A 16,734-nucleotide genomic window follows, 5' to 3' on the forward strand; every position below is an offset into this window, starting at 1 on the left:
CGTTCCTTAGCGGCAAGTTATCGCCCGATAGCTCTCGCAAGCTGCCCGAGTAACCTTTCTTGAAAAAAAGAAGTGAATAATCGGCGCTTCAAGAATTTTCTGGAACTGAACATATCCTTGATCCCTATCATGTGGCTTTAGAGAAGGGCCGTCCAACACTGATCATCATGTGTGCATTGAAGCAAATATCCGTGATAAATTTGTACATAAACAGCTTTTCTTATCGATATTCCTCGATATGGAAAAGGAGTATGACACAACGTGGCATTACGGGATCTTGCGAAATTTGACGGGAATGGGAATCCGTGGAAATATATTTAACATAGTAGACAACTATTTGTCGAATCGTACCTTCCGCGTGAAGATGGGGAACCTATTGTCATGGCCATTTATACAAGAAACTGGTGTACTACAAGGAAGCCTGCTTAGCTGCATGCTCTTTATTGTGAAGATAAACACGCTTTGTGCTTTAGTACCGCCAGCAATTTTTGTATTCCGTCTATGTAGAGGACATACAAATGAGTTTCAAATACTGCAACCTTGCAGTGTGTGAGAGCGAAGTACAAGAGGGTTTGAACGAAGTGTCCAAATGGCCAGACGAAAATGGTTTTAAAGTGAACCCTAACAAAAGTTCCTGTGTACTTTTCTAAAGGAAAAAAAAGCTTATTGCAGATGCCAATATTAAATGTATGAGGAAGGAATACGTGTGAATAAAGAGGAGAAGTTTTTAGGTATGACACTTGACTCTAAACGAACTTTTATTCCGCACGTAAAACATCTCAAGGTGAAATGCTTAAAAACGATCAACTTACTAACAATGTTATCCCACATAACATGGGACAGCGACAGGAAGTGTATAATGAGTCTTTACAAGAGCCTCATTCGATCACGATTGGAGTATGGTGCCAAGATCTTTCACTTTGCCACCCCGATGGCGCTAAATATGATAGATCCTGTTCACCATCTAGGTATCCGCCTGGCCATTGGCACTTTCAGATCAAGTCCTATTAAACGTTTATACGTAAAATGAACTGAGTGGTCATCCATCTGCAGAGAACATACATCAGCCTAACATATTTTCTGAACGTTCACGCTAATCATGAACATCCGCGTTCTAATACCGTTAACGATACGACATGTGCTACACTCTTTCGTGATTGTGCCCCTGTGAGGCTGCCTTTTCAACGCGTGTGAGAGAGCTTAGCGTTGAAGTGGATGTCCCACTCCTGAAATATCGCTTATTGCCTCCGGCTAAGCTGATAGCGCCTTGGGAGTGGCAGCTGAAAAATATGATGTATGTTTTTTGTTAAAATCAATAAAGCACGCTGCAGTGCTCGAAGTGCGAATGCATTTCCTAGAACTCCAAAACAAGAGCTCCTGCACAGATATCTACACAGACGCATCGAAGCCGCATGACGGGGTGTCCTATACATCCATCAGACCATCCTTCTCCGAATACAATGTTCCAAACCCGGAAACAAGTATCTTTACGGCTGAGGCCTACGTAATATTGTCGGCTGTTAAGCATAAGGAAATTACAACCCCAAAAAGCCGTTATATATCCAGACCCACTGAGTGTCGTAAAGGCCTTGATGTCACTCTGTAAGCACAAAAATCCTGTACTTATTGAGCTTTATTCCCTCCTGTGTATAACGTATATATCTAACCAGCATATCATTATATAGTGCATGCCTGGCCATAGGCGCCTTGAGGGTAATTGTCTGGTGGACCATATGGCTACGTGAATTGCATCGCAAGCTGTTAATCTTACCGCTGCTGTCCCTGTCACAGATCTGAGGCCTTTCTTACCAAAGAAACTGCGAAATCACTGGAAACGCATCTGAGACGCGGAAACATACAATAAGCTGTACCTGATAAAATAACAGTTAGGTTTCTTGCCCTCCGCAACAAATTCACGCCGAGCATGCGTCATATTCTGTCGTGTCAAAATAGGACATAAATTTGGCACCAATAACTTTCTAGTTTCGCCAAATGAACCTCAAACTTATGGCCGATGCGGGGAGAGGTTCAGCGTCCTTCATGTGCTCCTGGTGCGTCGGGAGGCCGAACGAGAGAGAAAGAGACATTTTCCCCTAGCATACCTGCAGCACAATGTAACGTTTCTCAGTCCAGAACCCTTTTTTGATACAGAACCCTTTTCTGATACAAACACAGTCCTAGGTTTCCTGAAAGGTGTCTTACATGTTATTCGTCCCATACTTTCGTAGCGCTTCCTCTCTTCAGAGGTTGGCACAGCGATTGTTGTACTGTATAACACATGTCTCCAGGTCCTTGTGTTTCAAGGGCTCTGGTGGGGTAGTTGTTTTATAGCCGATTTTCATATGATATTTTCATACCATATAGACGCGTGGACTTGCTTATCTTTTGCGGGTGTGTGATTTTCACCATCTAACCAATGTTATCGCTCTACGCGGGACTCGCCGGCATGTATCAGAAGTTTCTCGAATGTTATCGATGGTTCTGTGGTTATCGAAGCTTGTGTAGTATGATTGCATATCCGGCGCGAATAGTTTACAGCGTTCGGAAAGACTCATGGGCACAAGCGAGAACTCTGGAACGTTCAATGGCTCTTGTATCAAAGCCGACGCGCTTGACCAGAAGGTCAGATTTCTACGATCGCTGACCGTGTTCTAAGCTATTACTGTGCTTTCAATGTAACTTGCTTTTGTGGGCACAAGTTCGCCCAATAATATGTTGGTTTCGTCATTCACGGTTTTACAGCCTATTATTCACCGTCACTACTGCGTGCCAATATAATTTTTCGACGCACACATTAGGGCTCATGGTACACGTCATTAGTCAGCGCTATAGTCTTAATACACCTAAACTTTTCACACTTTACAACGACTATTTTTGACCCATTTACACCCACGTCATATGAACATTGTAGAACTCATCACTCCACTGTAATCTCACTAACATTGGGATGACGCACTTTGGCCATACCTGGACCTTGCTCAAGTAAACAACACATATCCGTTCATTCATATTCGTATTGCATAATAAAATATTTCGCATTTAATTTCATGCTCGGTAAAACTTCCGCTGGCTCTCCTCGTGACATTTGATCATCGAAGAATTATTCGAGTTATAATTTCTTCCTGAAAAAATTTTTTGCTTTACCCCTTAAATTATGTGTCACCATGATAACTGCTGTAGAAAGCAGAGGATTTTATCGGGTAATAGGAGATTTTTACCACCTTCAGTTGCAGCCATTATTATTCTGATGAATCAATATTGGTCAAAAGACGACCTGCATAACGAATGGAAGCACACTCGCGTGACTTTCACCTCGATGCCAGGAAAACCTTCACCTGATTGCTCTGTCATGTTGGCTTGGATACGCCATGAAACACGTGGTCGTTAATTGGCTTATTACCTCGTTTAGGTTTATGCGCCACCTGTCTATTCAGGACATTGTGCTCCAATTGCAGAATGATATCCTGGGCGCCCGCTGCAATGGGAACGAGGGTCGTCATAAGGCTTAATTCTCCAAAACATTCCATGGTGTGTTGCAAGCCGCCATATTGGCCAATCTAAATTTTATGAACCCGGGTTTCCGTGCATAAAACATTTCCTGGGCGTTTTCTGAACAACCGTATGGCAGAGCCGACTCTCGGCGCGCACTTGTGAATGTAGTTCTCTCTTGACGCAGGGTACCCGTATAATGGCTTGTTGGAATATCTACTTTAACTATTGTAGTGGCTGTGTGCACAGACGCCAACGAAAAAGAGGTTCGGAGAAGCTCGTGTACCACGGGGATAGGAGTGCATGGGCACGAAGAGGAAGAAAAGCCTGAAGACGGGCCCACGCGTTGTGTCTCTGCCTCGAGGCTTGTTCAAGCCCGACGACGAAGCCTGCTCTCTTATGCGCCAACGAATTCACCCTTACGTCTGGTGCTTTAACCCTGAAATGAGCCAGGGACCTCTCTTTAGATGGCTTGTGACGTGGACCGTATGGCTTCGGACTATAACTGTAGCGAACTGCCCACAACTTGTGATGGAACAATGTCTGCCCGATATCGTCGCGCTACATGTGTCAGGACAGCCCCGCCCTGCACTGCTCTACTTGAACAGGTATAACTCCTGGACTCGCGTCCTTATAGTGACTGCCTGGATTCTAAGGATTGCCGATAGTTCCAGATGACCAAGCGGTCTGAAGCAATATTTGCTAGTCAGTGAAAAAAATTGCCCGCGCCCTTCTACACTGGCTCTTCTACTACTAAGACTAAGCCTTCGCAACAGGAATGGCGTGACTGAAAGCTGCGCGCACCATGAAACATCATTTCCACCCATTTCTTGTAGAGGATCACAGACTTCTACGCCTAACAGCATGACTACAGAACGCCGTTACTCAGCTTAGCTTCAAGAACCCTCTAACGCTTCATGGCGATCATTGAGGGTCGTAGCTGATCGCCCACATTGCCTACAAGCGTCTCTTCGACGCTGGAATGGCAGTTACAGAGGCAAAGCTACGCGGAAGGCTCTGGAATGTGGCTGCGAGGCAGTATGTGAAGAAAGTGATCGCGAAGTGATCGTGGGGCGCTCGTTTCCACGCAAAACCCGCCTGTCCCCAATTTGCAGCACTGTGCGCAGAGGGCGTGCAAATTTCTCAGCCTTTTGACATAGTGGGAATAGATTTTACAGGGGTCATATATTTCAAAGATTAACCTGTTGTAAAAGCCAATGTTGTGACCCTTACGTGTGCCGTAGTACGAGCCATTCGTGTATAGCTTGTTAATTGTGCTTGCCCTGAATGCTTTCTAGAAGCTTTTCGCCTATTGAGTTCTCACTGGGGCTACCCTCGTACTGTTTACTCTCGCAATGCTTCATGTTTTAGGCGTGCTTCGCAAGAGCTTGGTGCACTGTATGAACTCTTACGGGGAATTTCAGTTAGAGGCTATTTTTACTTGTATGGTCTCTTGTGGAACTTTTAGACAGAACGCGCTCCTTGTTGGGGTGTGTTCAGAGAGTGCGTGGTTCGATCTGTCAAGGACAGTCTCAGAAATGTTCTTCGCACATCGTTCATCAATTACGAGTAGGTATCCACTGTTTTAATGGAAATCGAAGCCACCATAAACAGTCGCTCCTCAACATATCTGTATTCTACAGCGGATGAACCAGAAGTGTTAACTCCCGCTCATTGCTTACGCGGTCGGAGGCTCACTATCCTTCCCAATTTAAAAACACTCGACGTTGATCCTACGACGCATACTGAGCTGCTTGAAACGTGGAGTCAATGGCAAGAAATTGAAGAAACCTTCTGGAAGCAGTGGTATAAACCGTGTCTGAATTGGCTAAGAAACGCCCGTAATAAACCTGCTACTGAAAGATGAAAATGTGCCTAGAGTTCGCTGGAAGCTGGGAAAAATAATAAAACCTTTGCCTGTCGCCGGCGGACTGACTGTTCCTGTAGCTTGAGATAGTGAAGCGGTCATGTAATCTCGCGGCCATGGCCGGTATTTTGTAGCGATGGCTTTTACGGTTCTATGCTTTTTCAGGCTTTTCGCGCTTGGCCTGCGGTCAGAGCGAAGGTCGGCCCACATTATCAACGGGATCAGGCGGCCGTGAGCGGTGGATGATAAGAATAGCATAGGGTAAGGCGTAAGGCATCGCTACAAAATAGCGGCCCAGTGCAGCATTGGCACCCTCTGGAAATACGTCCTAAGTACATTTCACGCCAGGAGTGTGGAAATTCCCGTTTCAAATATTGTGGTAGCATCGTCTGCGAAGCTGTGCTGCGCACAGACGCCTACAAGAAAGAGCTTCGGAGGAGCTCGCGTGCCACTGGTAATGCGGGGCACGGACACGAGGAAAAATAAAAACAAGGACGTGAAGACGAGTTGACGCATTGTGTCTGTGTCTGAAGGGTTGTCCGTCCCCGAGGACGAAGACTGCTCTTACTTCCGAATTGGCTCTCACCTTTACAGGGCTCTTCTTTCTCCGTACATTTCGCACATTTCTTTGACTTTGCCCTGGCACATCACAAAGAGGTAGAAAAGCAAATATAGTGATCCTACCGAATTTTTTACGAATGGCTCAAAAACACAAAAACAACTGAAAGTGCCGTAGTATCTAAACAATTGGAATCTGGTGTTAGACTACCACGGTTTGCCTTCGTTTTTACATCTGAAGTAGATGCCTTGTTTCCATGCGTAAAAGAACTATTATCAGGGTATTCCAGAAAAGCAGTTATATACACAGATTCTATAAGTGCATTAAAAGCCCTAAATCTAAAATCAGAATGTGAACCGTTTCTGGGAGACATATTGCGGATGCTGCGAAGAGCAGAAGAACACGGCAAAATAACACGCGTGGCCTGGCTGCCAAGCCATACTGGTATTCCTGGAAATGAAAGAGCTGAGAAATTAGCAGTAATCACGACATACAAGACATTACGTATTATCAAGGTGCCTTTCAAAAGTTGTATACACAAATGTCGCACAGCATTCGACTGAATGTGCCAGGAGCAATGGGACTCCAGGGTACACAACAAACTCGAAACAGTGAAGCCTATTCTACAAGAACGGAAATCGTGGGAACACCAAGAGCACTTTATCGAAGTAATTATAAGTCTCCTTCGTATACGACACACCCGCTTATCTCACAATGTTTTACAATGAGGTGAAGGAGCAGTGGAATGTGTACATTGCATGGAACCTCTAGCTCTGAATCACCATTTCATCACATGTCCAGCCTTCGCAAAAGAAAGACAAAATAATTTTCATGAACTATACAAAACACCAACTCCATTTCATCCACAACTATTACTATCAGAACATGCACTAGTACCTATCAATGACATTTCTAAGTTTTTGGATTCAACATGTCTTCTAAGTAAACTTCAAAGCACGGTCTTATTTCTTTCGTTCGTTTCACAAAACTATTGATTGAGCACAACCTTGTGGCTCGCGCATCATAGGCGTAATCTCCTTTGCGCCATTAAACCTTACATACCAACCAGCCGGCCGACCGACCGACGGACCAGCCAGCCAGCCAGCCAGCCAGCCAACCAAATATTTATTCTAGGTTCCAGCTTCCTGTGAAGCTGACATCCATCTCCAATGTCACCAACTCCCCATACGGTGTCGTGTTAGTATTTTACTCTGCAAAGGCTCTGATAGGGACAATCTAACAGCTTGTGAGGAGGCTGTTCACTCCATACAGTCACTGTTGGAGGACTTGGGGCTCACTTGTTCACCACTAAAATCCGAGTTGCTCGTAATTCGAAGGAAAGCCAAGTGTTTTGCTCAGGCTTCACCACCGCCTGTCACCCTTGACATTCGCCTCAACAGTGTCAGCATTCCTGGGGTGCAGACCATCTGCCTCTTAGGAATGCTGCTTCAAAACAGCCGGCACAATGGGGCATCCATCATAACGCTGAAAACAGCGGCGCAGCGGTGACGCTTGTGCGCTGTGCTGAATTTCGACAGATGGCCGAAGAGGCAATGCCCTAAATTTAGGAGCATGCGCGGAAAGACGCGCGGGTGGTAATTTGGAAGAATTTATGCCTATAATAAACGTTACAATTAAAACGCTACGTGTAGGTATGATAAAGGACACTTTATAGATTTTAATTTTGAGGTGCACAAATTGTTAGAGTATGCTTCTTTATAAAACTTTACTTGAGGAAAGGTGACTATGTTATTTCTAATATAGAGGCACAGAAATTATGTCACAATATGCGCCATAATAAAGATTATTTGAATGAAGGTTACTACGTATCTTTTTTTTATAAGTGCAAGAAATTTTGACAGTAAGCCCCTTTATTGAACATTACCATGCTAAGAGTACATTATACCCTTGTACAAAGGCTCTGGAACTCTCGTATAAGTAATTTTCTACAAATAGTACAAGTAAACTATACCCTTCTATATTTTATGGTGTCGTACACTAATTACATAAATCGTAATATCCGCAAATACTATAGTATTGTTGCGATCTTTGATTATTCCCAGAGCAGCAGCGCGCCACTTCGAAAGAATTTAGTTATGCATCCACATAGGCAAAACGGTGGTTTATGAATTTTCTTCTAGCCCGTTATACGTCTCACAATCATCAAAGTTTGCTTCCACGCCAGCGCCAGCCTTTAGACACCCTGTTTGTCTCCCAATACAAATTTCGAGAAAAATTCAGCTATATTATGACGCCATGAAAAATTACACATAACGTTTTGGAGTGTTTCTAGCAGCACTAATGGATAACCTGTAAAGTATTAGTGAGTACTTTGAGAAACAGAGTGACCAGTATTACTGCACATATTGCGCCACAATAAACTGCAACGTGCGGTATAGCTTGTCCTGTTCACACTTACATACATGCACGACACTTCATGCGCCAGAGTCTCTGCAGGCCAAGTGAAGCCATGCGTGAATAGGGAGCATTGACCATGCATTGGCCGTGTTAAAATGAGTATTTGTCTTGTATTTAAATGTACTGTTTTCGAGGATTTTCACACTTGAAACATGAGACCTTATTTGTTGATCATTAATCCCGCAGTTACTGCTGCCGTTAAGTTCATCCTCCACTGCTCCAAGCTCAAAAGAACACACCATATGGAAATGTGGAATTCTGAAGAAGACGGGTGTTCAATAAATGTCACATTGGTGCTATGAAAGTGACGACAGATGTACTTATTGACAATTTGCGCTAGAATGTTTCTTCTTTTTAGCATAAGAATGAGTCAAAACGTACAAGGAGTATATCTGGCGCATTCTTAGCGCTTATATAAATTGCGACGCTGTTTTGCTGTTTGCGAACCCTAGTAGGGAACTTGCCTCTGTGCAGCGCTTAAGAAGGGCAAAAACATGGCTACCTTAACGTTCATTTTTGCCTTCGGAGTCTGCGTAGGTCCACTTCTGTGCGATGCATATTCGTTTAAAACTGATGCTTCGCTGCAAAAGCTTCTTGATGTAAGTATTGTTGTCATATGTTACTTGCTTTCGTTCGCACAAACTTGGCCCCAGCTGATTTTGGGGAGCTCGCAAGGAAACTAAGGCGGAGAGCGATGGGTAGACAAATGTTTTTAGGCGAAGATTGTTTTTTTCTACCATCCTACTGTTCAGTTGGGCCAATCGGTCTTTCGGTAGGTAAGTGGTAGGGTTGTCAGCGAGCAGATGCGCATTCACTTAAAAAAAAAAAATGAAACCTACCTTGCGACAAGATCTGAACATCGAACTGCCAGCATAGCAACACGACGCTTTAATTATTAGGCTACATACTCATTTTTTTCTTTTATGTCCTGGTATTAATTAGAATGAATTAAATTAAGCATGTACACGAACTATTCACAATAATGTGAGCATCAGATTGACATAAGCAATGATAGGTCACCAAGCATACATAAAAAAAAACGTGAAAACGCAATAAAAACTTTCCATCACAATAATGACTTCAGAGATGAAGTTAAACACTTAGTCAAATGTGTATGCAAGTACGGATGGCACCCATTTTGATCGTAAATGTCGTTCAAGTACATGATCATCTGCGAGAAATGGGCTCCTGGGGAAATTAGTATTTCTTCTGCGAATCTTTCAGCAATGCGGCCGGTTGGTTATCCACTATTTATCAGCAAAAACATGTCAAATTGTATATCATCACAGGAAACAACAGCTATCGGAAAATGTGAAAATTTTGATCCAAGTCTTTTTTTTAAATTTCTACGGACAAAATTTCAGAATGAAATGGCATCTTTAAAATCAATAATTCAGAGTTCGATTGTATCTGGTGTCTTACAATGTGCATAATTATTTGAGAAAACAAAAGTATTTTATTTCCGAAGCCATGTTATAAGTGGAAACGTTTCTGTGTTTAATTGGTCCGAAAGAGAACTTCTTGCAGGAGGGAATACTTGGATTTTCGCGCTCTTGCAAATACATGATGTCCTAGTATTACGATGTATATCGATCAATAGAGCGGCATAGAGCCTATTTCTTTTTTCATGACACAGCACATCATACTTAAAAACAGTCGGTTTTGCTCGAAATTGGAAGCATCGATTGCGATAGCAAATTACTGAACAGCTACACGAAGTAAGGATAGTGGTTTTATCCTTACTCCGTGTAAAACTTGTAAACGTAGGGACACTAACCACACTAACAAACTTAACAGCCACTAAGAAGCAAACGTGAAGACATCTCATTCGATGACCGCAGAAGCTTGCTGTCAAAACACTGGTGTCAGGAAGCATGGCAGCAGCAGTCAGAAAATTGATATTTGTGTTGCGTCTCGCATCAACGCGAACTAAGCCGCGAAAGCACAGTGCTCCAGACTCTGTCCCTGCCGCAGGTGATTTCCCTGATACAGCCACCCGGGTTGGTGCACATGGCCACCCAGGCATGGAACCGTCCTTCCTACCCTCCATTCCGGAGCATTGCGCGCAAAGGAAAACGTCGCGCTTCCTCACCACCTTCCTCGCTTTCCTGCGCGAGATTGAGCCACGTTCGCCGGCCCACTCTGGCACACTTTCACTCGCACATAGAGCATACGGCGAGTGGCGACGATTTTATCACCCTCGGACTTTATTCGGAACCTCACGGCAATGGCAGAAATGCGCCTGGAGCGTCCTTATAATTGCTATCGAAATAAAACGAACAGGCAGAAAAGCGATCGAAACGCAAACCTAATGCATGAACCCTGTTAAACAAGGTCTAGAAAGAAAATTATAAGGCAACACAAATTCTAGCTCGAGATGAGTCAGTTTAACATTCAAGAAGGCTCGTAATATAATATGAGAGGTATATATGATATCCGAGGACACCTAAGCACGTCTTATGAGTTTTCAATGCGGAAGAATTAATGCGCTGATGATGAGCTGATAATGTGCTGATAATGTGCTGATGACGCTGATGAGCGGGGCTTCGAGTTTTGCGCTGCAAGTAATATGCCATAGCGGTACGTGGTGCCCGACGCAGCCAGAGGCAGTAGCCTGCGGTGCCAACGTCGCATGCTACTGTTCGTCCTGCGCAACGAGAGGAAGCAGCAGTGGCCACGGATGCCGGCAGGCGTGCGCTGAACGTAAGCCCAGTGAGGATTGTGAGAAACCGCGCCGGGGCTTCCGAGGGCGAAAGCGGCGATGACGGGGCGTTGCGGCCATGGCCTCTTCCTTTAGATATTACCTGGCGTGGTATCGTGGCAGCAGGTGTTCGCTTTTGCTATTCAGCTATGTCGAGGCGCGTCGGTGGCGGGGTAGACCAGTCCATAGGAATTCCGTTGCAGCGTGCTCATGAAGGGGCGTTGCAGCCAATGGGGAATATACACGCCGTTTCACTTCTACAGACGACAGACGGAAGCTTTCTCGCCTAATAGGCCATTTTACGCTTTCCCATCAAACGAGAAACCCTGAGAGTAACTATCCCACATCCAAATGGGCCAAGACTAACCGAAACGGACTCAGTGTTCGAAAAAATGATATCCTGTCTTCTAGGTTCAAAGCCGGAACACCATATACATAAAAAAAATTCCGTGATAACGTCAAACGTAAAGCCGTTCGCAGTGAATAACAAGCATTATAGAGAAAGCTAAAGTTTTGGTTTCCAAAGAAATGCTGGAGGCTTGCAAATATTCGAAGACGCTGCGGGACAAAGGTATTTGTATAGCGATCATGCACTGCAACACTGCAGGCATGCAGCGGAACACTCAGATGTTTAGGTAGCACACAGTATCACTTAATACACGCATGATGTAATGATGTAACTGCTCAAAATGTAAACCACGGTCCAGATCTCTTAGGTTTCTTCCTTTCCCCACAGTAGACAGTACCAAGCACCTATATGATAGTCGGAATTAAAAAAAAAATATGGGGTTTTACGTGCCAAAACCACTTTATGATTATGAGGCACGCCGTAGTGGGGGACTCCAGAAATTTCGACCACCCGGGGTTCTTTAACGTGCACCTAAATCTAAGTACACGGGCGTTTTCGCATTTCGCCCCCATCGAAGTGCTGCCGCCGTGGCCGGCATTCGATCCCGCGACCTCGTGCTTAGCAGCCCAACACCATAGCCACTAAGCAACCACGGTGGGTTCGGAGTTATATCAATGTTGGACTTGTTCTTAGAGACGAATGGGATATCGTCAGCCTATGCTAAAGCTTTCAGCTCATTACCCAGTACATTAGGACCACGAACGTGGGTGCAGCTCAATATACCCAAACAGGGTAGTTCTAAGGAAGTGCTGGGACATAAACAATCCTTGTTTCAACGAAGAACGGATGTGGACACAATCTTAAAGGCTACCAGTGATAACGAACCCAGTTCTATTATGACTGTATAACAAAATAGAACGCCATTAAGCTACCTGGAACACTAGTGTGTTATAGAAGATAAAAGAAAAGAAAATGCCGGACCCGATGAAAAGCATTTCACCAGGTTCTTTGAATCATCGCAAATTGTTCATAAGAAGTGGAGCAGTACTGCAGAGCTGTATGGGCGACGTGTATGTTAGTTTGTATGAAGCGGTTTTTTATACATGTTTGATGAGGAACAATAACAATTGGCATCGGAACCGGCAAACGATTTGACAAAATAATTTCAAAAATTTTGTAGTCAGCGTTCCACAATGTAATCAGTCTATAACTCTCAAGAGAACGTAGTTCTCGGTCAGTACTGTTAGGTATTAACTCATTGTAGCATTTTGTGAAACGCTGTGGTAAAGCCTCTAGTTATCAAGTCATTAAAATATATTCAGTAGAGCAGACCTTCAATAGGACCTAATGGATTTGCAAAAGTGACCTAAAATTCCATCTGAACCGGGAGTTCTTAACGTAGGTGACTGATAACGTATGACTGATACTCCTGTCTAGTACCGCGACTGGTTATGACTGAACAGTCTTCATCAGTAAGAGGAGTTATAGACGCGAAGTACTTTAGAGGTTTGGTATTGTGATGCCTAGATGCTCGACACCCGCATGTAGGCTTCTCTAGTTCCAATAGAAACAAGTTCGTTGAAATGATCGTGGCGTGTTCATTATGATCACAATTTCTAAACTGTGGGCCATACGCACAACAGGGGATTGGTCGGGAAGCGGGCGCTACACATCGTGCCAACGCCAACTAGCCCTTCGAGATGATCACTGCGTGTTGATGATAATTATGACACCCATACTATGGTTCATACCCACAGCTGGGTATCGGCAAAATGTGTGTGCATCTTGATTAGGATGATGATTTCCATTCAATAGCTCCTATCCACAACGGGGGCCCGGGGGTGTGTAGGAAACTGGGCGGTACATTCATGCCAACGGCGACTATCCCTTTGAGATCATCACAACGTGCAGATGATGATCATGATTTCGATGTTATCGCACGTACCCATCGCTGGTGATCCGTCGAAAAACGTGTCCGCGTCTTGACTTTGATGTTGATGCTTTTCATATTGTGTGAGATGACCATAACGGAAGAGCGGACAAGAAGGCGGCACTACACATAGTGGCAACACCAAGAAGCTCTTTGTGATTAACGCCGTGTATTGATTAGGATAACGATTCCTACTCTATGCAAGATACCGTCAACGGGGGACTAGCCAAGAGGCGGCCGGTACATTTAAAATAAAGAACAGTTCTTCACGTCGCTTAGGAAGGATGCGCGAGACCACATGCGTCCGGCAGTTTGGTTTTGTCCAAAAGGCGCAGAAATGGAACAGACAAATTTGCAGTACTTCACTAAACGCTTTGCGAAAGCTTCGCTTCGCGCAGGTTGGAACACCGGCATTGGATCTGCACAATTTGGGGCCTGCACCGCCACTGCAATTGCTGCGTATTTTGATATAAAGGAATTTGTCCATCTTGGCACATGTATCAGCCGTCGCGACCAAAGTCATGGTAGCATGGTAGTGTCTGGCAAAGAAACCTCAGCTACAGTTTCGAAGGAAGGAGCTTAGCAGTTGGGAATACAACGATTTGTGGCCAGTATTTAGATATTCATAATTTTTCTAAGAGAAATGCGCCGTAATTTCACCCCGCGTATTTTAATAAAATGTCTTTCCACCAGTCTAAAAGTGAATGGGCTAAATACCTAATTGCACTTTTTTCCACAGCGCATAGACCATTTTAGAGCGCGTACGTACGCCTGCCGAAGTGGTAGCGTGTACAGGCATCTTTATTTCAAGAACAATTAACGGACACCCCTGGCCTAATTCCACCGCCATCGTCGCCATCGTCCCCCCCTCCCCCCCCCCCCCCCCCGCCGTGGCTGTGATGTCCCGTATAAAGTTCAAGTGCGATAACAACGGAACCGGCGTCGTATGCTGTAGGAGCGAGTAAAAGCATGCGATGGTGAGCCGAAGATGGGTGGTTCGATCTCGCAGGCCCAAGGGAGGAAGGTGAGAAGGAAACACGCCGTCTTCCATCGTTCGCAAGAGACCAGGGGGCAGGGGCTTTCTACTAAAGCGGCAGCTGCCTATGGCGCGGTTGAGCGCTGTCGTGCGGGCACTGTATTGAACGGTATCTGCGATGAGTACAGAACCTGCGTGCGCCGAAGGGCGACAGCTTCGTGTGCACTTTTTTCTCGCCGGTTTTTTCGCATTGAAGGTAGAGGTATCACAAAGCTCTAATCACTCCCTGTTGCTGCCGCTCTTCTTCATTCCAGGGCTCTGCCAGCGAGTTTACGCGGCCATCGAGTTCGATGTACATATGTTTGCCTGTGCGCGCCTAACACAATGCTTGTATTGGAATTAGTAAGCGAATTTTTACACGTGTATGCGGCAAATTAAGCGACTATCCTTACTTCGTAACGCTGTCTTATGAGTTGCTATCACAATCGATGTTTCTCCTTTCGGGAGAGACTGCGACTTTGTCATCGCCATTGCTGTTTTTTTGAGCCTCAGTTTAAAGATAATGCAAGAGATGAGAGCAAACAACGAGTGACCGAGAGGTAAAGTCTCGAACAGGCAATCAGCGGGCCTGATTTCAAATCCTCGCCGGTCACCGTGTGTCCGTGCGTGTATATTTTCCTATATATGAACGTCTCGCAAAGTACATTTAAATTCATGCGCCCTTCCCTTGAGGACATAAAGACGACTAGAAAAGTCCGTGGCCCGGTATACTATCTAGGAATTTAGGAAAATGAACTTTTGTCTTTCATTACAAACCACTGGAACCTGCGATGTTATAATTCTTTGTCATAAACACTTCCAGGGATTTTAACAACCAGGTTTCTCTGTCGCTTTAGTTACCACTAGGCATAATTTAGCATTTTTGTAGAATGGCTTCACCATTTCAATATGAATATTTTTTAAAACAACCGATGTTTTCATATTTCTTCAAAGACGTTTCCAAAAATGTTTACCTAAACTTCAATATCACTGGTTCGTTTCTTCAGTTTGCTGTTGTGGTTTACTTTCAATTATTTTTCATGTGAATGAGTTGCAGATAAGCAATGGCAGGGAGACAGTCTAGGAAAAAGATCATTTCTTTGAGCAACAGTCAGGCGTGCTTCTGTACTCCATAGGGTGAACGATTAATCGGAAGCGAAGAAGGAAAATCGCAGAGATACCGTTGCAATGGGTTCTTGATGAGCCGCGTTAATTCGAGAACGCCTACCAGATGAACTAAATCTTTCTCACTAACGTCAATAGTAAGTTGAAACTCCAGACACGAAACCACTATTGGTTTTCAGTCCTAATTATTTACCTAAGGCGAAGGAATGCCCAGCAACGCCATGATTCTAGCTTTGAAAAATGCCACCGTCAGCCGTGGATTCCATACCGCCAGATTTAAAACTCCAAAAAATCAGACTTCTTCATCCGTACTGTAAACTGCACCCTTAAAAAGAAGGACTGGTACTCACAAAAAGGTATTTCGTTAGTGTTTTTGTTAGCGCAAGTTTCTGCCAATCCTGATGCTGGAATATGATTCGTGAAGACGGCCATTCAGATGGAAAAGAACACTTATGAACAAAAACGCTTCGTAACTGCGTCCTGAGGACGTCCTTAAAATTATTTTAACTTGCAGTGTTGTTAACTGCAAATTCCAGTCAGTCCTGATGCTGCATACAATATTAGCGAAGTGGACCGGCCAGTTGTAAAGCGCACTTACGAACAACTGATTTTGTGCTTCGCACCAAGTTTTCTTTTGGGGGCAGGGAGGAATTAGCACCATTGAATAGCGCAGTATTCAAATCAAAATGATGAACTCACTGCACTTTGTCTGTGGCACTCAGTCCATGAATAGAAAATTGGGAACGAGTCACATTCGTCACTGCCATATTTTGGCGGAAGCACCAAGACGATCGAGTGTGACTCTTCCTTGGCACGGAAAGGTTCAAAAAGGGTGACTAACAATTCATAGTTTAAGATTATCAGCAATGTGACCTATAGCTAGAAATTTATGATATTACATATGTCTTTCAAGCGGCTTTTGTAAACCTCATACGAATACATGCGTCTCAGAGAAAACACCTGCAACTGTTTGCGCCTTGCAGCTACTCAACACTACAGAAAACATCTATGTGTACAAGATATCTTTCGGCCAGTGCAAGTACTATAATAAACTATACCTGAACCGCTCACATTACGATTTTGAGCTCACTGAAACGGGCTGCACAGTGTAAGTACCTCTACATAATATAGATTTATTTTACTTCCTTAGGTCAAGAATCATTGCATAAACCCTTTTCTCAGTACTCCTGCAGGTGACCTCACGTTCGGTTGCGTGGTAAAGTGCCGATTTCTTGCTTCAGTCAGCGTCCGTATCCTATGTTTACAACGGCCGCGCATGGC

At 44.4% G+C, this 16,734-nt stretch overlaps 2 protein-coding genes across 4 annotated transcripts in view; one reads left to right on the top strand and one right to left on the bottom strand.

Moving 5' to 3' along the window:
- LOC142584934 (solute carrier family 41 member 1-like) overlaps positions 1-16,734 on the bottom strand; it is a 268,847-nt gene that overhangs the window by 174,043 nt on the left and 78,070 nt on the right. The gene's annotated exons all lie outside the window — the stretch shown is intronic.
- The window catches only part of LOC142584936 (uncharacterized), a 187,732-nt gene that overhangs the window by 10,887 nt on the left and 160,111 nt on the right, over positions 1-16,734 (top strand). Inside the window, exons 1-2 of one of the 2 annotated variants that reach the window (XM_075695296.1) lie at positions 8,796-8,932; positions 16,437-16,561. The exons of the other annotated variant lie outside the window; for it this stretch is intronic. Of the exons in view, the coding sequence (XP_075551411.1) occupies positions 8,828-8,932; positions 16,437-16,561 (230 nt within the window). The 5' untranslated portion in view covers positions 8,796-8,827. Of the gene's footprint in view, positions 1-8,795; positions 8,933-16,436; positions 16,562-16,734 lie in introns of those variants that run through there. 2 annotated transcript variants of the gene reach the window in all.

This window comes from Dermacentor variabilis, chromosome 6 (assembly GCF_050947875.1).
Source record: "Dermacentor variabilis isolate Ectoservices chromosome 6, ASM5094787v1, whole genome shotgun sequence".
In the NCBI taxonomy this organism is placed as follows: Eukaryota; Metazoa; Arthropoda; class Arachnida; order Ixodida; family Ixodidae; genus Dermacentor; species Dermacentor variabilis.